General features: G+C 35.4%; 2 protein-coding genes across 2 annotated transcripts in view; both read right to left on the bottom strand.

Annotated features, from left to right (window-relative positions):
* LOC129744463 (synaptogyrin) overlaps positions 1-8647 on the bottom strand; it is a 31602-nt gene extending 22955 nt beyond the window's left edge. Inside the window, exon 1 of the mRNA XM_055736984.1 lies at positions 8202-8647. Coding sequence (XP_055592959.1) covers positions 8202-8309 — 108 coding nt within the window. The 5' untranslated portion in view covers positions 8310-8647. The remainder of the gene's footprint in view (positions 1-8201) is intronic.
* Positions 8648-9008: 361 nt separating this feature from the next.
* On the bottom strand, positions 9009-19422 carry LOC129744464 (uncharacterized). Its single transcript, XM_055736985.1, has 4 exons — positions 18740-19422; positions 9554-9688; positions 9358-9490; positions 9009-9238 (listed from the first exon to the last, which is right to left on the bottom strand). Exons 1-4 carry the CDS (start codon positions 18894-18896, stop codon positions 9184-9186), a joined length of 480 nt encoding a protein of 159 aa, XP_055592960.1. The 5' UTR covers positions 18897-19422; the 3' UTR covers positions 9009-9183.
* Between the last annotated feature and the right edge of the window lie 6652 nt (positions 19423-26074).

The raw sequence follows: 26074 nt of genomic DNA, 5'->3' as shown, positions 1-26074 counted from the left end.
GAATTCGATAAAATAATTTATAAATATTATCTGCTGAGCATATTTTTTATCATAAAACTTTATTTTTGCTTGAAACGAAAATAATGACTTGACTAACGGGCTTCGAAATTTCTTTGATCATGTGTAGCTTCCGATTTTTAGCTGCTCTTCCTCACTTCAATGGATTTTACTTTTCAAAGTTGTAGGAGTTTATAGGAGTATTAAGAAAAATGTATCCTGATTCCTGAATAATAAAAAAAAACTCCAATATTACATTACGCCAATAAACAATATTGCATTTATGCCTTGAACAGAACATAATAAATGCTTTAAAAGCTGGGGAAAAGGTTGACAATCTGAATGACTATTGGGAAAATGCAGATAAGCGCATATTTGACCATGTCATATTCCTTTTTCCTAGTAATCCATTGTAGAAGAAAGTTTAGGCATGAACATTTGAGAAAAGCTTCGCGGGCCGCACATAAGGGTCTCGCGGGCCACATGCGGCCCGCGGGCCGCGCGTTGCTCACCCCTGGTTTAGAGGATGATGGTAAGCTGAATGAAGTTGAAGGCAGAAATATGTAAAGCGACCATATATTGAAAGCGGGCTTGACTTTCCGTGCGATCGGATGTTTGACAGTTTCAATAACGTGAGTTTTCTTCTATATTTGATTTTTGATGTCTGTTAGATTTTCACAGAACTTGAATAATGTTTTTTTAAGTTGATTTTTTCAATAAGGTATTAAAAAATACTCCGAGGAAAAGGATTTTGGTGCCTATGTTTTGATAACTTATTTCAAAAGATTATGACGTTTTGATGATATGGCGTTTAGAAGTTAAAAAATCAATAAGCTTTAGTTTTGAGAGAATTAAATCCCCATCAACGATTCATATGAAGCCTAGATATTCTAGTTTCAGATAAATAAAGCCTAGATAAATTAAATTATACCTACCATTTTTAGAAAGTTTAAATATTCAAAATATTTCAGTTAGTTAAGTTAATAGTTTAAGACAGCGGGCCCGTGCGAAAGACCCGTCCATGTGGGGGGAGGGTGTATTCGAAATTCAGGTTTAGCCGGAAATAATTGCAATGCCAAAAATCTATGTATATAGAAATTGATTTCTTTCTGTCTGTCTGTCTGTATGTCTGTCTGTTCCCTATAGCCTCGAAGACTACACATCGATTTTCTTGAAACTTGGCAGATGGGTGCTTATGAGGCTTTGGAAGATTCCTATTACAGTTTGAGACCTCTTCCTCTTACTGGAAGGGGAGACGAGGTCCCCCAAGCATAAAAGAAATGTTTGCATAACTCAAGCAAATGGTATCAAATTCGGCATGGAAGTGGATTTGGCTACGACTCTTACACTTTTCAACATAACTCAAGAATTAGCCAAGCAAATAGAACCAGATTGAGCATGTGAGGGTATTTGGACACGAGAAATATTTCAATGATTATTCGAAACAACCCACCCCCCCCAATGGAGAGATTTCAAGAGAGAGGGGGCTTACATACAATTTTTATTTCAAAATTCGCCGACTATTCGGGCAAATGGAACAAAATTGGCTTGGGAGGATATTTGGATAAAGGAAAAGGTCCTTAGAAGGTTTGAAACTCCTCCCGATTTGCATTGGAAGAATAGGATGGGGAGGGGGCCCATACAAATTTTTGCAATAATCGATTACTGATCAAGCGAAGATAATCAGAGGGTATTTGGGGATGTTTTGAAGCTCTTCCCACCTTTCATTAGAGAAACATAAAAGGGGAGGGACTCCCATACAATGTTTTGCAGAACTGGTGGAATGATCGAGCAAATGGAACTAAATATGACATGGGAGAATATTTGGATACGGAAAAAGTCACTATGGTTGTTCTTCAACCCTTTTTTTACTCATTACTATCACACAAACTCGAAATAAAAATAAACTTTACTGATTCAAAATAAATCAGAGTATCAAATCAATGCTATTTCCGGTAAGTTATAAATAAATAATTCAAAATAATGATTTATATTCTTAACTAGATTTAAAAAGTCAATATTAGAAGTACAGAAAACGAATGGGAATTATAATTTCGAACCAGAATATAAAAGTTTTTGGATTAAGAATCATTGCAAAGAGAAGAATACATTAAAAACAACACCAGATTTGAAAGAAATTAAATCCCAACTACAGAATAAATTTCAGATCAGGTCAGATATTAACCATGATTAAAAATTGTCAAGCAAAATTATAATAATTGTTAATTATTCATTTCATTATTCATACTTTTAATTTACATTTCTTTTTATAATTTTCAATTGAAGGGTCGATTGAAAAATTCCTCTGTGATATTTAAGATTTGAAAAAAAATTTAGGCTCAATTGGAAATGTAAATCATCGATAGGGATAGCTATGTCCATTTTGAACTTTTTAAAGTTTATTAAAAATACATAGATGATGATTGAATTCAAATTCTTCCAGTTATCGGAATGAAAGGCTACAAAAGTTTGATTTTTTTGTTCATAACGTCATAACCGATTCCAAAAAGTTGAATTAACAATACAACAACGAACAACGAAAATAAGTAAAACGTTTATAAATTATGAAGAGAAGTGAAGTAATTTCAAGTCATAAGTGTGTTAATTTGAAGTTTTTTATATTTTTAACCTAAATACAGTTTTTCTGAAGATGGCTGAAATTATCCAGTAGGCCGAAACGTAAAAGAATTGTTATTATTTGATTCGACAATCACCAAAAAATATCAACTTAAAAAGATAACAACAACTGGCGGTGATCAAAACTTGTAAACAAAAATTCATAGTCTAAAAACGAAGGCGAACTTTTTCAAAATATTAAAAAAAACATATCATTAGTTTTACTATAAAATTCCGTATATTTATTTGAAAATTAAAATAAAATGTAAATTTAATTTAACGGCCTTATCGGTAAAAGTTATGATGTTTTAGTAAAAACATTTTAAATTATGAAAATGAAAATTCGGTCCATGACGAACAAATAAATGACATGTGATGAAAATGCTTCGTATCAAAATCTACACGCTCGTTTTCAATATCTATTCATTTCTCTTAACATTCTATTCGGTTGTAAATTTCATAATCTTGAAATGTGCTTACTTAAAGAATATAACGTTCATAATTAAATAAAATAAATAAATAAAACTAAGAAATATAATATTAATAAAGTATCCATTTTCCGGCGATTTGAGCATTCTCGGAAATATATTTTTTTATAAATATATAGATATCTAATTTTCCTTATGTATTGCAAAACATTTAAAGTTTTTTGATCCCTAAAAAATACAATTAGCAATTATAAAACCCAAGAAACAAAAACTTAGTACTTTGACCGACAAACAGATAGTTGCAAAAATTTGAAATAATTGAGAAAGATTTTCCACTATCGATAGAAGTTTGTTAGCTAGACTCCAGGTTATTCATCAATTGATTTATATCTCGTAAATTTTCAGATAAATATCCTTTTTTTTGAAAATATGTCATTTGTTTGCTGATATTTTATATCAAATTCAATGTTTTAACCAGTTTTTAGAAAGAAAAAAAAAGACGTCTGAGCCATACATCAAGGTAGAACTATCATTTTACCAGCTCAATCTGTTCTATTTTTTCAATTAAGGTCGTGTAAATTTTAAGTAATTTAGCACTTTTTTTTTGGCTTCGGGAACTCCCAGGATTTTGTAGCTTTTTCTGGGACTCGGGTATTCGCGGATTTTTTTTATCGCCGGGACATCCCTGGGAGGACACTTAAAATATGAAGTTTATAAAATTAAAAATGAATCAGTTTTGGGAGAAATCAATCTTTGATAACTGATTAACTGACAAATCTACTTAAAAATGATGATGATGATGATGACGATGATGATGCATGATCGAAAAAAAATTAAATTCCACTTCAAATATGTGCAATGAAAAAAACATATGGCAGATAAAACTACTCTTATTTCAATAAAAAAAAAATAGTGGTACCTATGCGAAAAATGGACGCTTGTCAAAATAATTAACTAAGCCAACAAGACGGAAACGTTCTTTTCAGTATTGTAAGGAGCTGTCAAAACCGAGGGATTGCAGTGGAGAGAGAATTCTTTGCATTTGGGATGGTAATGATCAAAATTCTACAACTGCTTAACAAATCGCAACAATTTGCAACAATTAGCACATTTTCACTTTTCTGAGCACCGGTTTCTCTCATGTTGACCTTCTAATTCTCTCTAACAAATTGCAACAAATTACCACAAATTCAATCGTTGGCTGAAAAATTTGTGTGATCATTGACGATGATTCTCCGTTTATCTCAGTCCCCTGCTCAAAACCATATTTTGGATCTCGAGAGAATACATATGGTGAAATTTTTCCCGCAAATTTTGTACAAATTTTAACAAAGTGCGTTAACTGGCAAAATGTCTAATTGGGAAAAATTAACAAATAGAAAACTTTAAAACTTTTTTCGCATATGTCCGAATATTTTGGGGTCTTGAAGAAAGTTGATAAAACCTTTATTTTTGAATTTTTCATATTGTGTTAAAGTTTTGTTGGAAAAGTGCAGAATTTTCTTAAATATTTTTTTACCTATTTTCAAAAGTATCAGGGCACCAAAAGCTCTTGATTTCCTCACACTTCAGAATAATGTGAATTTTTTGGCCTTGTGTAATTTATCAAAACCCTTTTGAATGTGGAGTTGAAGAACAAGAAGCACAAGGTAAAGTTGAGGCTGAAATTGAATTCTCGAAGAATATTTCGTAACAGCATATAATTTGTAGTGTTATATACGTTTTTTTTTCATTACAAATATGATCGTAGTAATAAAGTGATGAACTTGTTTAGATAAATATATCGATGACTTGTTGGAGTAAATATGCCCTTCAAGTGTTACTGTTTGGATTTATCCCACAATCAGGAGATTTGAAACTTTTTTCAGAAATTTAAGCATTCAATCTGTTTTTCAATGGATCAAAAGCAACATCATAGTCAGAAATGTAATGTCGGATTTTTTATCTAATTTAAAATACAATTTTCCCTCCCTACTTTTCCGTCGAAGTTTTGCGATTCAAAATCAATAACTCATACTTAGTCAACAAAAGTAAATAAAAAAAAATCGGAAGACTGATGATCACATGATGATGATGATTTTTTTTTAAATTGGACAAAAAACGAATTGTCTCTCGTTTGTAATTTTTTGATTCAAATAATTATTGACTTTTTTTTAATGTTACACCAAACGTTGAAAATTTAGCGTTTTCACTTGGAAAATAATAATTCATATTAACAACTGCAAGAAATATTCTTAAACTAGTATTAGGCATCATATCCCAGTAGCAGTAGCGATAAAATTTAATTTATCGTTTAGAAAAATGAACAATAAGGAATGTAAACTGAAGCCTAGATTCCTGGTTAAAATTTGCTTGGGAATCTGTGAATATATTTTTATTCCCAGGATTTCAGCAAATTTTATCCACATCTTATGTTGAAAATATTTTCTCATCAATTGCAGAAAAAAATCAGAGCTTCGAGGACAAATTTGAACTGTGGAAAGACTTTTTGAAAAAACGCACAGAAATCGAAATTTTGTTCAGTGAATTTGAACAACGATTCAACGTCCAACGCGGAAAAGACGGTGTGAAAAATAAAACATATTTCTCTCGTGTTTTACGTTATTGCTGCGATATACATAGCTCCAGAAAAAATTCGAGTTGAAGTTGAGAGAAGCTACCGTCGGTTTAAAAAAAAAGATTATTATATGGAAACGAACCAAACTTTTCTATGCAGTCTTTAAAAATTTTCGTTTTTAAGGGAAAAATGTGATACAAATGATTTCTATGTTTGGAAGAACGAATGTTTGCGGAGAAGTTCAAATTTATTGCAAAAATTCAATGTATTTAAAAACGACTACAAAGCCTGACTTTGATTTAGTGACGGGCTTAACCAATTTCAGCTGATATTTATAAAAAATAATGCGAGTAACAAATAAATTGGAAAAAATTGCATGAAAGCTTGTTTGCAACATAATTGCATAGTATAGCTTTGTACAAATCCTATAAATCAAGTAATTTTCTAACGAAAAATTCAATACCATCAAGAATACAAAAGGTGAAATAACTTCCATCTTTCACAATTTGATTTTGGCCTTGTAGTCTTTCGTAGATTTGATTTTTTTTTTCCGAAATTTACATTAAATACTTCAAACTTTATTTATTCCCCCCTTAGGGTTTTTTGGAAATTTCGAAGGGGGGGGAGGGATGACAGAAGAAGAAATTTATATTTTTTCCAGCCTTATTTCATATAAATAACCCATAAATTCGTTTGATTAAAAAGAAAAATGGCCAAAAATTGGTATTTATAACGATTCTACTTTTTTTTTATCAGAAATTTTTTTGTTTATTATCTAATGAGTTCTGCATATAATTGACGTATGTTTTTTGAAAAGTTGCTTTGTATTTTATTTTCTTTTAAATTTCAGAGACAAAGATTTTATTCAGAAAACATTGATTTGGTTTAATATTGTGAATGCTATCAAATATAGATCAGAAAGATTATTTATTTATTTTTTTAAAGTTTTGTTAATTCTTTGTAGGTTTCTTCATCAGCTTTTTTATCATTTCAGTAGCGTCAACATTAAATATACTAGTTTAGAAAATTAAAAAAAAAAACGAGAACTTCATCGACTGACTCAGATTCACTGATCAGATCGACTGATCTGATTTTCTATGGAGCGTAACTTTCAATTCAAAACATAGATTTCAATTGAAGAAGTTATGATTATTTTACTAAAACAGTAATATTTGTATTTTTGCATAATTTAACGAACATAAAGTGTCATAATCTTAGTATAGGAAGAATTAAACATGATAAATCTTAATCACTCCAAGCTAAAATTGAACATTAGCTTACCAGAAGGTTGCATGCTAAATTTTAATAAGATCTGACTATGGGGAGGGGTTGCTTTAGTCTCAAGAGAAAATAGGGTTTTAAGGTAATTTGCTCTCGAGAAGCAAAAAATTCTGGGTTTTCATTAATAACTTTTTTCTTCATTGACTGATTGCTTGTTATGAATATTAGTCGATAGAACTTAAAACAAATGAGTTATTGCGGTTCAAAGTTGAATTTTAGCCGCAAATTGTTGTCTAACATGTAATGAGCACATTTTACGCATTGCGTTTGTATTGCATTTGTTTATTTGAAATTTTAATTATAATATCATAGTTTGAACACTTTCCAAGAACTTTGCAATAACCAGCTGTGGTCTGCAAAACCAAGCGCTTTTAGTGTTTAAATAAGGGCTCATAATAGATCTGAATAAATATCAATCTATGAATCCAAATTCAGGTTCTAAATTTTATTTCAATATTTTTAACAAAGAACGTAAATCCGATAAGTTAATTCCATTGTCAAATCAACAACTTCAAACGTCCTGAAATTTATTTAAAGTTATCATTCTGATATCTGACTCAGAATTCAGCCTTTGAACTATGTTTTGAATTTATCTCCTGAATCTTAATTGTAAGCTACATATCGGACTGTTAAGTCTAATTTGCCAATTGTTTGATTTTTGTTTAGCTTGGGAAAATCATTCCTAGAATGCGATCAAAAAATTCTATGAATCTCTGAAACCACTTATTTCATAGGCTATGTTTTGAAAACTAACTTAGCTGATGAAAATTTAAAAATAATGCATTACGAAAAGATTTAACTTTAGAGCTACCCAATTGTCACAAAATTACATTTTTTGGTATAACTTTTATGAAACGGGTAGTATAAATATGTTTTTTTTTAGAAAAGTATTTTATATTTTTTCCATTTTCAGAAAATTTATTAACAAACAATGATAAAACATCAAACCAACAGTTCGTGCAAATGCTTCAATAACAGAAACCTCATCTAGGAGAATATGAGTGGGCGCATGTGTTCCCTCTCTCAGCATTTCGGGAAAACCAGGAACGTGAGTTCCCTACCATAAATGTATCGTCGTCACTCAGCTCAAAACAACCCTCTACAAAAATCTAATAACAACCGATAGGTAAAAAGGTGGGGTGGCGTGGTGAACCATTCGAAAATCGATTTTTTACGTACTTGGACCAGGGAACAGTCCAGAGGGGGTGGCATCAATGGCACCGGAGAGCACTACACTTGATGGCTTTGGATAGGAGGATCCTCCAGGAGGTTATGAAACCGATTTTTTTTTTCGATTTCGGAACATGGTCAGTGATACATACCCAGCAAACAGCTCGCAAGACAACCGTTGGCCGCATCGCGAAACTGATCGGATCGAAGGCTCCTCCTGCTTTGCCTCCCCCGTAGGCGCCACCACTGAAATCCATCATTTTCGTTATGTGCTCCAGTTTGAGGCCTTTTCTGCAACTTCTGCTTCCTGGTTAAAATTGAACTTTTTTCAAAAAGGCTCCGACAAATTCCTCTGGCCTGAAGCGTTTTCCACTTATTCCACACCGGACCCGAAGCACTTTTCACCCACGATAAACCGGAAATCCACCCAGAAATGTGCTTCTTTTGAAATTTTCTCACTCAATCTACCGAATCTCGGAAGTATTCTTACGAAACCGTGTCTGCGTTCTCGGAAACTTTTGCGAACTGTTTTCCCAAACGCACTGGCAAAGGCAAACTAACTGGATGGATGGAGCCACCGTTCGTCGAGAATCGGGCAAAAAGAACATCGGAGCAAATCGTCCTCCCCCGCGAGATCCTTTCGAGGAGATCCCACACACAAAGCGGAGCAAACGAAACAAAAGGGAAATTCATCAAAGCAACCCACCCACCGCACGACACTGAAAAACACTCATTGAGGGGGGTGGTTGGCACTCAAAACCGTATAGGGGGTGGTGAGATGAATAAAAGCTAGAACACTTTGATGGTTTCAAATGTCAACAAAAAAAACAAAGACCTTATTTTGAGCAACTGTCAACCACAAATCGGGACCAAGAACAGAAAATGGTGAAATTTTCTTTCAAGCTTCTGAAAAAGGATATTTCAAGAAACACTCTCCAATAAAAAAAAACACCTTCTGATTCTAGTAAAATTCGACCAGTTTATTATGAAAAGATCATGATCATTTTCTAAACTCTAAGTAAAAATCCCATTGTTGTTTAACATCTATGTGAGTTCCCCATTTAGGTTAAGCCTTTAAAAAATGTAAAACATAACTCTAGTTTCTTCTTGGAGTGGCAAAAAATGTTCAGGGGATCAATTCTTCGCTTCGGAGTATTTTTTGTCCGAAGCGGAGCATGCAACAGCGAATCTGAAATGACAATTGGAAAAAAATTGTTAGTGTTTTTGCTAAAATTTGCAAAATTTTCGTTAAACTTAAAAAACTGTTAGTTTTTTGGATAAAATTTGCAAAATTTTCGTTAAACTTACGGCTGCTGCATGCCAAAGAAGCCCTGGTCGGATCCGTTGTTCTTCTTGAAGTTATGGGGAGAGTAGCGATTGTACAGACCCCAGATGCTGTTCATCATTTTGGCGCTATAGTTGAGGGCCGTCAAGTCCGGTGCTGAGAATGATAATTCAAATTCAAGTTATTTTTAATATTTAAAAATTTATAATCAAATCTTACTCTTGTTATTCAGATAACGGGGAGAGTCCTGCTTCTCGGTCATCAGACGGGACACCGTCATGTTCTTCTCGTTCTGGTTGCGCAGCTTGTTGACTGCGAAAGCCGCCTGCGGTAGACAAGCCATGTCGTCGAATTCTGAAGATACGATGAAAAAAATAATTGTGGTTATTGAATCCAAAACATTAAACATACATAGACAATTTTCAAATTGAACATTTTTTTATATAGTCAGTTATAAGAGGAAACACTTCTTATCTGTCGGCAACTTATGGAATTCGAACACAAAAGTTTTCATGCCGATACTGGGAATCGAACCGAGTACGCCTGACATAGGAAAACTATCTGCTAAATAGACCACATTGACGCTATATCAGTTTCAATTTTTCTTTTGTTTACTACTATTTAGAGCAAGTCCACTGGTGTTGGTAAAAAGTTGAAGAAATTTGACGTTTTGAAAATTTTACCATGCAAAAATGTTTTCAAGATTTTTGGTCGTTGTATTTTTTTACAGCACTGTTTCTATTTCAGCCGTATGTGATAGAAATGTTGATATTTTTGCACCACAGCATGCGAAACTACAAAACATGTTGTAAAAAAATTTGAAGGCCACAGATCTTGAAATTGTTTTTGCATTGCAAAATTTTCAAAATGTGCTAAAAGTTACAAAATTTCTACCACTTTTTCCCAACACCAGTGAACTTTCTCTTAGAATTGGGTTGAAGAAATCGAAGCAGCCGTTAAAAACTGTGTGTTAGGACATTTGTTTTATGAACAGCATTATACTTCTAGCGTAATTCTTTGCCCCAGCGCTTTGATGTTTTCACCTATCAATTCCGTTTTTTAAGGCTTTACTTAGAATTATAATTTGCCGATATGCTTTAGAAAACGGTTCCAATTCATTCACGCTCATGAATGAATCGCTTCGCTTTTCGTATCGCGCTCACTGTGTTCGTACCCTTTCTAAGTAGGTATATTATCTGCAGAGACATGTGATATTAAGTTGGAAGTAAAAGATTCAAAGACCCATTCCTACCTAAGTCATTTCCACTGATTGAGCTAGCGTTCTGCTACACAGCAAAAAATTTCTAAAAGTATACTCGCTAAATTTGAAATACTCAGAGCCCGGCTACCTTTTACTCAGACGTTGCCACATATATGGAGCAGCCTACGGCTGATCTTAATGAACTCAAATATCAGCGGAAAAATTACTCAAACGTCAGAAAATTCGGCACTCAGAGAATTCGAGCGCTCGAAGGCGACAACTGAGTAAATTTTGATCAGTTTGTGCGAGGCGGTCGGACTTGGTTTGTTTGCAAGCAGCAAAATTTACATGGTGAATATTCATTTTGAAGGTAATTTCTAGATATTAATCCGATTTTATTCATATTTCAGGGTTCTGTGACGAAGTGATGATGTTCCATAGCTAAATCTGGTACGGAATAATGCGTCCCGGTTCGGGAGACGAAACCCGACGGGCGAAAAAAATTAGAATAAGTTTGTGGATTTTTTTAAATAAAGGTGTATGAACAATTTTTTGGTTTACGTTATTCATGATATCAACCAATCCATCATATGTCTGAATAATAATACAGGTTTTAACTATTTTAGCATAAAAAAAGTGGCCAAGAACCGCTGCAGAATTTTTCGCGCATTCTGAGTGGGCTGTTAGTCAGTTCTGAGTGAAGGCCGTTTAGTCAGAACTGAGTAGGTGCGGTTTAGGCGACAACTGAGTAACCGTCACTCTGAACTGAGTAGCTGAAAGTTAGCAAGTACGCAATCTAAAATACGAGTGATCTACTTTTTGACCAGTGTAATTCAAAACTCATGTAATTTTACACTCTTTTTGATCTATTTTTGAATCGTTGGTATAAACTTAATTTTGTATGATGTATGTTTACACGCCCTGATCTAAAAAATATATCTCAATATAAAATTACATCGAAAACAATGTAAAACACGACAGATCCATTGTTTTCCTTTTTTTCGCGGCATAAATTGTTCTGTTTTTATCCGAGATGGTGGTTTATTGTGCGAAAAGAAAAAAAATCGCTTCCGCAGTTAATTTTGTATTAAAACCGAACCAAATTCTTTCAGAATTGAATTAAAAAATGGTAGGTTATAGTTATAGACGAAATGAAAAAAATGGAACTTCAAATTCTCTTTCGATTGCAGGAATTGCAGTTTTATAAATGGTTCAAAAGCCGAATCAATGTTGAATGTTTCTAATGTTTAGGGGATTCCGCTTACTATGCTGTTCCGGAAGGATTCAAGGATGCTGTCTGACGCTGATCGGCAAAACATCGCCCTGCTGGGAATCATCGGACACAACCACAATTCCAGCTGCCAGGGATGGTGGGTGTTTTTTGAGTTTGCAGTGTATCGGCAATATATGTTAAATAAAATGACACATGTGGCGTATTTATTCATAAACAATACCCAAAATCTGATTATTTAAAAAAAAAAGTTTTGAAATTTACATCATTGAGTATTTTTACACGACATAAACCGTCGTCCGTCGTCATCCGTTTTCGTGCATTGTTTTCGATCTAAGTTTACACGCCTCAAAAATTACATTGTTGAGAAAAATACACCGTGGTAGAATTTTATATCAAAATCGATGTTCCGTTTTCGATCTAAATTTACACGATTTTTTCTTGCTGTGTAGACTTGGAATTTAGACAGAGAATCTTGACATTCTTGGATTCAAACAATTATTAAAGGTACTTGACAGGAGAGTTGGGATTAGATTTACAACACGCCACCAAAGGTAGATAAGCAACATTGGGCCAACAATTGTATTTTGGCATACAATGAAGAAGCAAAATCAAAACTTTTAAATTTTTCCAAAACAACTGGAGTCTGGAGCAGTGAGATAGAAAAAAAAATTTTTGTCATTTTCATTTTCGCGCAATCATGTCTTTTGAAAGTTTTTAGATTGTAAAAAATGTAGGAATTTCGTTGAAGGCATCAACATAGTAGAAGCAAAACCAAAAAAGTTAGAAGGGTAACAAAAAAATATATTTTTTATTCAAAATTTTCAGTTTTTTAACGATATATTTTCAGGGCCGAGCTTATTCAAGCAAAAATTGTTTGAAAGAGTTTTAAATCATATTCAGACTGAAACGAGATAGATTGGAAAACTAAGAAAAAATAGCTGTTTTCAAACATCTGTATCTTTATAGTTCGGATGAGTTCGGTTTTGGTTGCATTAGAATCAGGCAGATTTCATCATTCCGGAGACCCAGATGGATTAAATAAAATAAACATACAACCCACTTTGATTTTTAATCTTTTGATCTTTGGTTTACGATTAGCTTTTGCACAGACATACACAGATTTTTTAGCCAAATTTCTCTGATTTTTTATCTCAAACACCTGGCATTCCTGGACCCCTTTTCGTGAACACTTCAGCCAGCTGTCAAAACTTTTTTCAATATGGCTGAGCGTGTGATTTGGCATTTGTGACCAGCATATTAGATTCACCATGGTTAGAACTCTACACGGAAAATAATAAACAGAGCCAAAAAGGTAACTTCTACCTCTTCGAGGTGAAACTCACCTCACAGCGAGGTAAAATTTACCTGAATCAAGGTTGGAAAAAAGGTACAATTCACCAAGAAAGAAGGTGAATCAAAAAAAGTTAAATCTTACCTCGTAGCGAGGTGAAGTTCGCCTGAATTGAACTGAATTAAAAAGTATAATTCACCTAGAAAAAAAGATAAATGAGGTAAAACTTACCTCGTAGCGAGGTGAAGTTGACCTGGATTGAGCTAAACAAAACGGTACAATTCATCTCTAAAAAAGAAACTTTTGACGAACACGTTTATTGAGGTTAAGCTGTTTTGTCGTTCAGGAAGGAAGTTTTGCTTCGTGCCCAATATGTGAATATAGGAACAGAATGGTAAGTGTTTTCCTAGATATCATTTAGTTGTGCTGGTTCTCGGCATAATACTTTGCTTTTGTTTCAGATCGGCCCACAGAGCTTCAAGGTGTATTCCACGTCATCCTCCAAATATCATTTACTTTTTTTCTAGGTGAATGCGAAAATTGTAAAATTTACCTTTTTGCTAGGTGAATGCGAAAATTGTAACATTTACCTTTTTGCTAGGTGAATGAAAAAAAGTTAAAATTTACCTCGGGTGGAAAAAAACACCTCGCAAAAAGGTAAATTTTACCTTTTATTTGTTTTCCGTGTAAATAGGTAAAGAAAAAAGTACACGGAAAATAATAAAAAGGTGGAATTTACCGCGATAGCAAGGTGAACGCTCGTGGAAGCCGATAAGGTAACTTCTGCCTCTTCGAGGTGAAACTCACCTTACAGTGAGGTATTTACTTGAATCGAGCAGATAAAAAAAAAGTTCGATTTACCGAGGAAAAAGGTGAATCCAAAAAAGGTAAATCTTACCTCGTAGCGAGGTGAAGTTTACCTGAATTGAGCTGAATAAAAAAGTACAATTCACCTAGAAATAAAGGTAAATCCAAATAAGGTAAAACTTACCTCGTAACGAGGTGAAGTGAAGTGGATTGAGCTAAACAAAATGGTACAATTCATCTCGAAAAAAGTAACTATTTGCCGAACCCATTTATAGAGGTTAAGCAGAAACAAGTTCTGCTTCGTTTCCAATATGAGAAAATCGGAACAAAATAGTAAATATTTTCTTAGATATCATTTAGTTGTGCGGATTCTCGTCATAATACTTTTGATTTTTGTTTCAGATTGGCCCACAGAGCTTCGAGATGTCATCCTCCAGATATCATTCTGGAAAAGGCGGATTTGCCACTAGCCTGGCGAAGAAAGGACTTGCCTCTACAATGAAGTCTTTTTATCTATAAATAAATATCAATTTTTTAGTAAATTTTGTTTTTGTTGTATTTTTATTGCAGAAACCAACTAGCATTTACCTTTTCAATCGCAGTAAATGAGAAAACGGTATTATTTACTATTTTTCTAAATGAATGGGAAAAAGATAAAATTTACCTTTTGCTAGGTGAATAAAAAAAGGTAAAATTTACCGTTTTGCGAGGTGAATGAAAAAGAGGCAAAATTTACCGAGAAAGCTGGGTTGAAAAAAAATCACCTCACTTCTCGGTAAATTTTACCTTTTTTTTATTTTCCGTGTATAACATTGTCCTTAACGTAAGGTTGCCAGAATTTTTTCAGCACGTATACGGGCCGGACAAACCGGGTTTTCTATAAAAAAAAAAAACCTGGTAAAATCCAGGCATTTCAATTCCAAATTGACGACCAAAAATCCGGCCAATATCCGGGATAATTTTGTCAAAACCCAGAAATTTCTCAACAAAAATCAAGATAAAAAATTAAAAAAATATTTTTTTCATCAAATTTATAAACAGTTTAAAATTTTAATTTATATAGGATTCGAAAAAACCTTTCATGATTATTTTCACAAAATCTGCTAAAAAAAATTTAGTTTTGGCGGCAAAATAAAAAAAAAATTACAAACCAATTTTTTTGTTTTTTTTTCTGATTAACCAATTAAAGTGAAAAAATCAAAGCATTTTTCAATGAAATCCGGGCAACCCGGCCGGGCCGACTGTTCCCAAATTTTGTATCAAATATCCGGGCAAACCCGGATGAACCGGGCAATCTGGCAACCTTAGCTTAACCTCAATCGACAGAGGTTATTTTAGAACGATATTTATGGGATATGAAACAAAATTACAATTTATGGAAAATTGAGGGGTCTTGTTGTTCAAATAAGTATACAGTCGCATGTTGGCAATTAGTAAAATTTATGTACCAATGCTTTCAATATTCTGACTTCGAGATAGATTTTCTTTGGAATTTTAGCAGTGATTCTTCAGTATTGTGCGTCCAATTTAATGAAAAATTAAATTCAATACATTGTTTATTATTTATCAATGCTGGCTAAAGCTGCTGCTGCTTGACTCTAATAAATGTAAAAATGTGATGTTGTAGTCTTCATAGAAAAATTCGTGACATATAATTACGAAATAGTACAATTTAACTGGCAAATCAGTACAAGGATACTTTTGAAGTTTCAAAACAAAAATTAATTAAAAACGATGATAAACCCTAAATCAAATGTTCGTTACTGAAAATTCGTTCAGAATTTGTGTGCTTCGGTAAATACTGGCTGCATGTATCACACTTGAAATTTTAAATGTGATCAATAAAGTTATTTATAACAAGTATTTAGCCAGTAATTAAGTTTTCATAATGATTTTCAGATTTAAATTTGAATTGAATTTCAATGTATCTTTTCACTTTTTCAGCCCGTTATTTATTGAGCAGGCTTTCAAGAATTTATCAGTTCGTATCCAGGCCGACAAATCCGGGCAACTTTCTAAATTTTAAACTCATAACCGGGTAATATAGCGGCGAATCCAGCTCCACATTTTTATCAGTGACGTTTAAACCTTATCTCAATATTTCATAAAATTGCGAATTTATTTCGCTGAAACAAGTTGAAAAATATGAGTTTTGTAAAAATTGTGAGCAATCCTAGAAAAAAACGAGCTTTTTTCCTCGATATCCGGGCGATTTCAACTGATTAATTTTCATAGAGGGTAAAAAAGTGATTGCGAGTGCTTAAGATGCAAAATTAGATGAGGGTTTCGTCGTTTGTTAACAAAACAGAGGCTGTCTACTTTTATGTAAATAAATGATGAACTTTTAGTTTCTTTTGTTTATGTTTGTGATTGATATAGGTATTGACATATAGGTACACACATTTTGGAAATATAAAATTTAATTTAAGTTTTCATGTTTTGAAAAACAGATATTCTTTACATTTACGGTAAATGATAAAAAAATCTTGATTTCGATGCTAATGCTTGAAAACAGTAAAAACTAAAAAAATATAAAATAAGGCTTCAAATAATTCTATTTTAACATTTGGCCCTTTTCTCTCTTTCTAACAGCGGATGCAATTTTAAAATTCTCTTCTGGACCTATGAAAATTCGTGTAAAATGTCACAAGACTTAATTATCGCTTTAACACAATTTTATGAAAATTTTATTCAAAAATATAAACAATATTAGCGCAGTCAATAAAGAGCCGCAGGTTGCCGACATATGGCCAAGGTTGCCAAAATCACAGAAAAATCTGTATTATCACAGAACTTTGAGCAAAATTTCGTCACAGAAACTATGTCACAGAACACAGAATTTTTATAATTCTCACAGAATTCACAGATTTAACACAGATTTAAATTTTGTACAGATTTAAATTTTGTACAGATTTCCAAAATCCGAAATTTTTAAGTAACTTTTGATTTTTTATTTTTAACTACAATTTTTAAATGTTAAATGATTTTTTCTATCAAAACTGTATTTTTTTTTAATTTGTTGTTGTTTTACATGATTTCTGCAATGAATTTCGTAGAACTAGCGTCGCAGAAAACCGTCACAGAATTTTAGGTTCGATTCACAGAATTCGAGAATTTTTTTTGTCAAAAACACAGAATTTTTTTCGGCAACCTTGCCTAAGTCCTGGGAGAAAACTATTGATCGCACGGAGCTCCTGGCGCCAACTAACGCATCATCCCCGAAGCTTCGTTTCCCGATCATGTAATGACACAATTAGATAACTAAATTTCGAGTTTCCTCGTAAATCATTGAATTTTCAATTGATAATTCGTAAATATTTTTCATGAATAATTATGTATCTCACTGAGTTAGTTTTAATGTATTGGATCAATTCCTTTCTTATTTTTTATGAATGACTAATGCATCAAATTGTTTTCATTTTATAACATTGTTGTTAAGCTCATATTAACATCATCGTTTAATAAATTTAATGAATTTTTCGTTTCAATAATATCGTAAATTTTTAGTAAAAGTTAGAAATATATTGCAAATGGTTATTTGAAAAAAAAAATGGAAATTAAAAAGTCCTCCAATCGTTTTATGTCAAGAATTTGAAATCATTGAAAAATGTAACACCTTATTACATTTAGACTAATGTATTAATGCATAATGTTTCTGAACATGTTCAAGACTATGACTTTTTCCATGTGATTAACAAGGTATTGACAGAGTTGATAACCATTGCTTAATTAGGTTTTTGACATTGAGCACATCGTGGAGGCAATCTGGAAAAAAAACCGGAAAAAACCTGACTCAACTAGATTATTAGTGAAATTAAGCCGCTTTACTGGAATTTTCCTCGTAATGTGCTCGATTGAAATGCCACCAATTGCGATTAAACGATTTAACGTGAGCTCTGCCGAAAGTTTATCAGGCAACGTGACCCTACAGATGAATGTTGCTCTTTGGCTTCGCAACAAAGTAGTTTTCTAGCAGCAACGATTATGTGGTCATAGAAATCACGTAAAATATACTTAGAACTCCCTACTCAGTAAATTTTTGCCTCGATTTCCAGCAAAAAAAATTGCTGGAATTGTTCAGCAATCCAAATTTTTGCTGGAAACCAGCAATCGGGCTTTATTTTTCAGCAATCGATTGTGTTCTTATAATTTTTGCTGAAAAATCAGCAATCTGTTTTCAAATTGCTGGACTTTCCAGCAATTGATCTAGTTTGCTGGAAAATCAGCAATCGAGTTGTCAAATTGGAGTCTGTTTGTTTTCGTATGCTGAAGCAAGGTGAGACTTCATTTCACGAACTTTGATAAGATTAATACATTATCTTCTATATTCTAGCAACCAGACATCAAGCCAAGGGTGAGTGCTTTAAAGATGGGTAGATATTTCATGAAAAATACTAATCAAAATCAAAATTTCAGGTGGTGGATGATTAACACCCCGGTGTTTGTACATTAAAATACATTTGGTTTTAGGAATAAATACATAAATAAACAATGGAAGAAAATAATTGTTATTTATTTCTTGTCATACCACAGCCAGTATCCAAATTTAAATTTAGAATTGAAATATAAATTTGCTACCAAATACAGCCGAATGTTCTGAAGGAAATAGCTGATTTCCAGCAATTTGAATTGCTGGAAACCAGCATTAACGTTTGCTATTTTTTCCAGCAATTTAAATCGCTGGAAATTTTGCTGGAAAGTCAGCGGGACAAAAACCAGCAAAATTTTGCTGGTTTCCAGCCAAAAAAAAAATTTGCTGTGTATATGCAGAACCAAATACATTCTTATATTCGGTGGTAAAGTGTCATAAATAAACCAAGATCTCCTCGATTGGGAAATAAGTGGAATCATTCTACGCTTCGAAATACAAACCTGAGCAATGATGGAACAATGCCCACGCTAGATCATGCAAATACGCCTGGTAGCTGCTGCTTCCAAAGTCCGCGTTGTCTTGTTCAAATCCCCGTTGTCGTTGCCCTTGCAGCACGTCCAAACAGCAGACCCTATTGCACAATTCGTCTTGCACCATTCAATTCACCAAGTCAGCAACGAAATCTTAAACCGTCTCTCCACAACCACACAACTAAACCGAATTAATCACAACCTCTATAATCACAGTACCGATTTTTTTTTCCTTTTTTCTATATTCTTCCCCGTTTTAAGCAAAATCCAGGAGAAAACAGTATTCAATTAAAAAAAACCCTTCAACCTGAATAAAATCACACAAAATCACAGTTATTTTTTTGGAACAGGAGGAACTGGTTGATGGTTCATTCCCGAGGCACACGTCGATCGAACGTGATCCTGTCCGATGGAAGCCGTTGATAAGAAATCAAACCGGCCACTAGCTCTTATCACATTGGCCTCTTCCCCAGTAGTAGTAAATAACAGCCACTTCACGCAAGCTCATTCGAATGATGATGAGCCTCTTATCACAATGAACATACGAATGTATGAATGTTGGTTGAAGATCAACCAAGGATCGACACAGACACACAAACTGCACGCGCTCTCTGCACGTATTGCACCGTCTTCGATGGTTTCGTCAAACGAACTGAAAGGCAATCGCAGCGATCGGGCTGTTTTTAAAGGTTTTGGAACCGGTCCGATTGAACAATCGGACACTTGTGTGCGTTTGTGTGATTTGCACACATTTAGCTCAGCCGACATTTTTTTTTGTGAAATATGGCACAGTGATTCATACAAAAGCTACACAATCTTGGATTAATTTTGAAAATTTCAAGACACATTGTGCAAACGGAGTCTGTACAGAGTTTCAACATATAACACATAAAATAACTAGAAAATGGCATGGTATAGTTTTACGTTACGCACTGTAAAATCAATAATACTAACTTTTGGCTCAATAGTTTTTTGTACCTAGTGGATGCTAAATTCCTTTAACGATTCGCATCCCTACTGTGCCTGTTTGAGTCTATGAATACAATTGGACGGCTCACGGAATCACAGTAATATCGCTAACTCTCCAAAACCTACCTGGGCCCTGGGATTTTGGCCATAATTTGCACTGTGTTACAAGTTTTTATCGAGAAAATCAGTCAAATTCTTTACCTCCTGGAGACTGCATTTGATTCTCCGTTTCTTCCGTGTGCCGATGTCCAATTGGAGACTCCACACCATCTCCTGCATGTTTCGGAGTTCCACCGCTGTCTTCTGTCTCTGTAGATCCATGGCCTTTTGTAGTCGAAGCTCACCGCTTTCAACACACCACCGCTTGTAATGAGTGGAAAGTGGGAACTACCAGGTTCACCTTCGAAAGCGCACCGATTGGTGCTACTTCATCCACTTCAAATAGGTCCAAATACTGTTGGACATCAATGGTGGGCAAAACCAGCTGATTTGGTGGTCTGCATCCGCTGAATGCTTTGGGCGCATGCAGAAGGTGGCCGCACGCGTCTTTTCTCCAGGTCAAGGGCGGCGTGCAACAACAACCGAGCGTCTGTTCTCCAGGTCAGGGACGGCTCAAACAGCGTCTGTCTTGCAGCGAGCGGCTGAACTTATGAAATGCGGCTCCCACCTGCTGAGTCCAAGATGGCAGCCCCATTGCGTGATAGGAACCTTAGGCTAACAACGTACTGCTCCTGATAAATCAATCGTTACGGAAACTGAGACAAGAAATCACCGAATAGGAATTTTGGCAACGACTTTTAGCATAGAAACACGGACTAGAATTGGAACTTGAAATATTTTGACTTTAGCGGCAAATCCACTTAGGCGACTTTAACGCAAAGATTGACTCCGATGATCAGGACCTTGAACGCATCATGGGGCGCCATGGTCTAGAATAGATGAGCGAAAACGGAGAGCTGTTTGTAGAATTGTGTGGCAACAACAACATGGTGATCGGTGGATTGCTCTTTCTCCATCGACTAGCACATAAGGACACTTGGGGTATCCCGAGGGGACTGAACAGAAAATCAAATTGACTACATCTGCATCAGTCGAAAATGGAGAAGGAGCCTTTTCGATGTCCGCAACAAACGTAGCGCAGACATTGCATCTGACCATCGCCTCATCCTCGGCGAGATACGACTGAGAGTAGCGCGTGTCCAACGGCGAGAGGAGAAAGTCGGATGTCGATACGACTTCCGCCGGTTGGAGAATCCAGAAATGAAAAGAGCATTGAACACCTAGAATCCCGAGCCTTGGAACTGCCGACAGTCGAAGAGCAGTGGTGTAGAATCAAGAATGCCTTTATCACGACGAGCCATGGTACTCTCGGTAAATTCTGTGGAAGAAGAAGTGAATGGATATCGGATGAAACTTGGGGATTGGTCGATGATCGGAGGAAGGCGAAAGTCGTAATTGAGTAGGCATGTACCTAGTTAGCAGGCAGTTAAACGAGCTTGTAGACGATACAAGAGAGGCTGGACAAACTCTGTAGCTGAAAAGGTAGGAAGAGCCGCCGCCATTGGAGATATCCGATTAATGACTAGTGCAAGAATTTCGACCGAGCAGGTCAGCTGTTGACTGATCGAACAGTTCAGCACAATCGTTGGACCGAGCATTTTGAGCAACTTTTCCGAGCCACAAATAGTGATGGCCAACGGAATCCGCAGCTCGAAGCGCCAACAGTAAGTCGCATAAATGGCGTCAACTCGTTTCTGAAAATTACCTTTACTATGTCCAGGTCAGCAAGTTCTTCGATTGCTTTCCGGCATGCGATTACCAGTTTTGATCTAGAACTGGAAGCACTAAGTGACTTGATAGCTGCTCGGCTATCTGAACAGAAATAAATTATTCTGAATATAATTTTATTTCGGAGTGGAATTTGCACTCCATAAATAATAGCATAAAGCTCAGCCTGAAAGACTGTACAATATCTACCTAGAGGTTGAGCATGTTCTATGTTCAACTCGTGACAGTAAATTCCTGCACCTGCACGGCCGTTTGATAATGAACCATCGAATACAATATGAGAGGACATTTGGTCCTCTACGAATCCTGATAACCATTCTTGACGAGAAGGAAATTTGACTTTAAACCCCATGTAGGGAAAACTACTCGAGAGTGTTAAATCGTTTGACGCTTCATTAAACTCGTTTAATCTAACTAGGATTCAGCCCAGCAAACATAAAATCGCATTAGAAATGTCAGCGCAACTCGTTAATAATGTTAATGCGAATCGTAATTCCTACCAAACCAAGTAAATGATCGTAAAAATGGTTAGTTGAAGTCTACTTACTCGTATATGACAAAATTGCGCCATGTTTGCAAATTTGTCTCCCGCGTGCGGGATTCAAGTGAGAAAACAACCTTGTTGTTCTCTCTGCGATTAGCAGTGCAACAAGATTTCTAAAAATCAGAGGGTCCATTTGGTTAAACTGTCCAATGAGAGAAGCAGCAAATATTGTCGCTGGCAACGGTTTGCATGCATTGAGAGCAAAACTTGCGCTCTCTCGCATACGTGTCGGATGTACGGTAAAAGGTGTAGTATATCGTCCAATTTTTACAACACTTATCGCATAAGCCAGAAGTTAAAAATATGTATGTATATTGCCTCCACTTTAGTACGTAAATGCTGTTTTTTCGAGTTATATAAGATGACTTTATAATGTATATGAAGCGTATAGCAAAGTTTGTTGACAAATATACCTACAAAAATGTTTGCTGGGAGGCCACACATTTGTATGACTCGATGATCTTTCGATATTTTCTGACAGCCTGAGACCAACTGCCTGCCATGAGAAGGCTTCCTGTTTTAGGAACAAGTGTTCAGGTTTGATAGAAACCAGAATGTAGAGATGAGCCGTGATGCGCTGGGAGAGCGAGAGAAAACACATTAAATCTTGATGCTTTACAAACACTGCTATGTCAAATTAGTTGGCAAATGATTCTTGCTGCGTACGTTTGATTAAAATATAGTTCTCCTACCGAAGCGTAATCGCGTATTTCCTTGTATCCGGAATATCACTATTGTCGGGATTCTACACAGAGCTTCGAGTGCTGCAGTAGGAGTTGTTGTGAACGCTCCGAACATCCCTGTGGAAAGCTTATTTCTGTTCTTATCGGCTGAACGGGAGACACGCACCCACTCTTACTGGAGATCGTTAATCGGCTGACGATCGTTCACGACACAACAGCTCAGCCGTCGTGTGTGTGAGTATAGTATGCACGATTGAGGAAAATTACCGACTCCCAGACTCACTAGAAACCATAGGCCAGAATTGGTCTTACTATTGTGGAGTAAATCCAGTGACTATGTTTGGGTTTCAGTCCCCAATTTTTCCCGATTGCACGTTGGCATTTCCCAAAGGCCATGCATGCTGTTTTGATTCGGAGTTCGGTGTGATCCGACCAGTTTAATCTGAAGTCAAGAATGACACCATAAAACAGCAGAGAGCGCACACCACGCCCACAATATTTGTTTTAGAGGATTAACTGAAAGTTCTACACCATCGTTCAACAGAGCGCAGAGCTTGTTGCATTATATCAAATTATGTGCTTATGCATGTGGCATCCCTAAGTGCATAGATTCTAATGTGGGTTGAGCTCCTAAGATATAGAGTGTATAAGGAGAGACAAAATGTGAAGGTGTGTTATGCCAAGTTTATATATTAATGATGATTTATAATGTTGTGTAATGCCGAATATCACATTGGCGACCCTGCCAGGAGAGAACAAATCATGCTGAAACGGTACGTATTGGTGTTATAGTTAACAAAGCAATATCTTCCCTAAAATAAACAAAAATACTTTGGCCCTTACCATTGAATGACACTGAAACAAACAGTTATGTATTTGGTACATGAATCGTTCGGAATTAAGCAATACTTAAAAAAAATATTTTATGCACTTTGTAGTTTTGTTTGGAGACTTACTTATTATAAAAGAACAAAATAATAAAAAAAGTTAACAAAGTGTAAAAAACGGGTTTTTCTGGAAATTCATAGTTTGGATCCGAGAAAGTCATGGTGAAAGAGTGATTCTCTTTGCTCTTTGCTAAAGTTCGTTGCACAGTAACACGTTGAGTAGAGTTTAGCTCCTTGCCAAGGAAATGATTACTGATTTATATGATTTTATCAAATGTTAAATATCTTGAGTAGAGTTCAGCTCCTTGCCAAGACACATGTTTAACGACTTCAGTAGAGTTCGGCTCATTACCAAGTAACAACAGGAAACTTCAAGCGAAGAATTAAACATCTTGAGTAGAGTTAAGCTCCTTGCCAAGAAAAATGTTTAAAACCTTGAGTAGAGTAAAGCTCATTGCCAAGGCTATTCGCTAGCAAAAAGACAAACTTCTTGAGTAGAGTAAAGCTCCTTGCCAAGAAGAATGTTTGGAACCCTGAGTAGAGTAAAGCTCATTGCCAAGGCTATTCGCTAGTAAAAAGACAAACTTCTTGATTAGAGTAAAGCTCCTTGCCAAGAAGAATGTTTGGAACCCTGAGTAGAGTAAAGCTCATTGCCAAGGGAATTTTGCTAGCAAAAAGACAAACGTTTGGAACTTTGAGTAGCTCATTGCCGAGGCTATTTCGTTGAATTTAGTTAAGAGATCAACTTCTTGAGTAGAGTAAAGCTCCTTGCCAAGAAGAATGTTTGAAACCTTGAGTAGAGTTCAGCTCATTGCCAAGAATATTTTGGCTAATATGGTAAAAAAATAAACAGCTTCAGTAAAGTACAGCTCCTTGCTAAGTAGAATGGTTGAAAACTTGAGTTGAGTCAGGCTCTTTACAACGAAAAGTTGATCAGTCATCGCCTTTGTAAACCCCCGAGTTGGAAAATAGAACAGTCGCAAAGTCGTAAATGATTTGAGTAATTTTTGTATTTATGTGTGCAAGCATGATAATAAACAAGCAAAATTTCATGAAGTTGCTGCATCGAAATCATAAACATTTTTGCACCGTAGAAGCTGTGCAAATTTGGAGGGAGCAGTCCAGAACGTGACGTTGCAACAAATAATTTTGAGGAAATGGTCGACGGTGTATCAGGATGTCCAGGATTCTATATTTTGTCAAACAGTTTTTCGTTCAGTCAGATATCTGGATGGTGAGCCGATAGATGGGCTTTTATTAAATTTTCTTGAGCTCAGCCTTGTACTTAAGCAACACGAGTTTGTAATTTAAGTGAAAGTTTTTTTAAAGGCTATCATTTTCTTTTTATGGTTTGGTTATTTGTCGTGGGGATTCCTGAGTTGGATTGTGGATTTAAATGAATTTGTTCAAGTTGGCCTGCATATAACAACGTTGTCGAAGGGAAGCAATGAAGGTCATTTCCGTGTGCATTTCCCGAACGTGGAGATTAGGGGGTCGGGATGACAGGGTGCTCAAAAAATGTATGCAATGAAAGAAAAAAAGCCAACTACCTTCGACTAACAGGTGAGGGCTAAGTAGTTGAAAGTTTTGGTAACGGGATGATTGCCACACGTCTTAGTTCAAGTCAAGTCAAGTGTGCTGAGATTGATGATTTTAATACTATTAATTCTGCGTTCAGAGATAAAGATGGATAGTACATATTAGGATTATGATTTTTGCTCTGAGGGGAAGATGTGGCATCCCTAAGTGCATAGATTCTAATGTGGGTTGAGCTCCTAAGATATAGAGTGTTAGGAGAGACAAAATGTGAAGGTGTGTTATGCCAAGTATAGATATTAATGATGATTTATAATGTTGTGTAATGCCGAATATCACAATGCACAAATCTCTTACCAGCAGAAGATAATCATCTGAGAATCCATAGGTATATATTCCACGGTCATTGAGTTTTCTCAACAAGCCGTCTGCAACTAGGTTCCACAAAACCACACCTCTCTGTGGTCAACCACGTGTGCTAACTTTTGTAAACTTTTGCCTGTCTTAAAGACGATAGAAGATTCCTGTTACTTAGCATTGCTCAATCCTGTTAGTAATAACACTAGGCACTCCATGAAGTAGTGCCGCATTCATTATTGATGTAAACGAGACATTATCAAATGCTCCCTCTATGTCAAGGAAAACTCCCAGACAAACCACGGTGAACGTAACAAAATAGGCTCCAGTACTAGTCGAGCTCCATTGGTCATTGGGCTTGGGCCTGCTAAAAAGAATGAAGCTTGCTCTTTAATCTTACACAGATTTCCATAAGAATGACAGCTAATCGGAGTGAAATTGGAGTGAAGGCTACTGCTTTCTCTGCTTAACACATGAAAAAATCGTATACCGGGATAGCGAGCGCGCCCATCGAAAATTGCTGGATCTTCCATCGATCACT

This window comes from Uranotaenia lowii, chromosome 2 (assembly GCF_029784155.1).
Source record: "Uranotaenia lowii strain MFRU-FL chromosome 2, ASM2978415v1, whole genome shotgun sequence".
Taxonomy (NCBI): domain Eukaryota; kingdom Metazoa; phylum Arthropoda; class Insecta; order Diptera; family Culicidae; genus Uranotaenia; species Uranotaenia lowii.
Note: the sequence above shows the minus strand (reverse complement) of the source record. Positions and strands in the feature narration are given on the sequence as shown.

Bases quoted from the DNA above. Each gene is read 5' to 3' on its own strand.
- LOC129744464 (XM_055736985.1), bottom strand. From the start codon at position 18,896: ATGGTGCAAGACGAATTGTGCAATAGGGTCTGCTGTTTGGACGTGCTG. The intron at 9,689-18,739 runs GTTTGTATTTCG...TCGTATCTTCAG, and splicing joins ATTGTTCCATCATTGCTCAG to AATTCGACGACATGGCTTGT. The intron at 9,491-9,553 runs GTAAGATTTGAT...TATCATTCTCAG, and splicing joins CCGTTATCTGAATAACAAGA to CACCGGACTTGACGGCCCTC.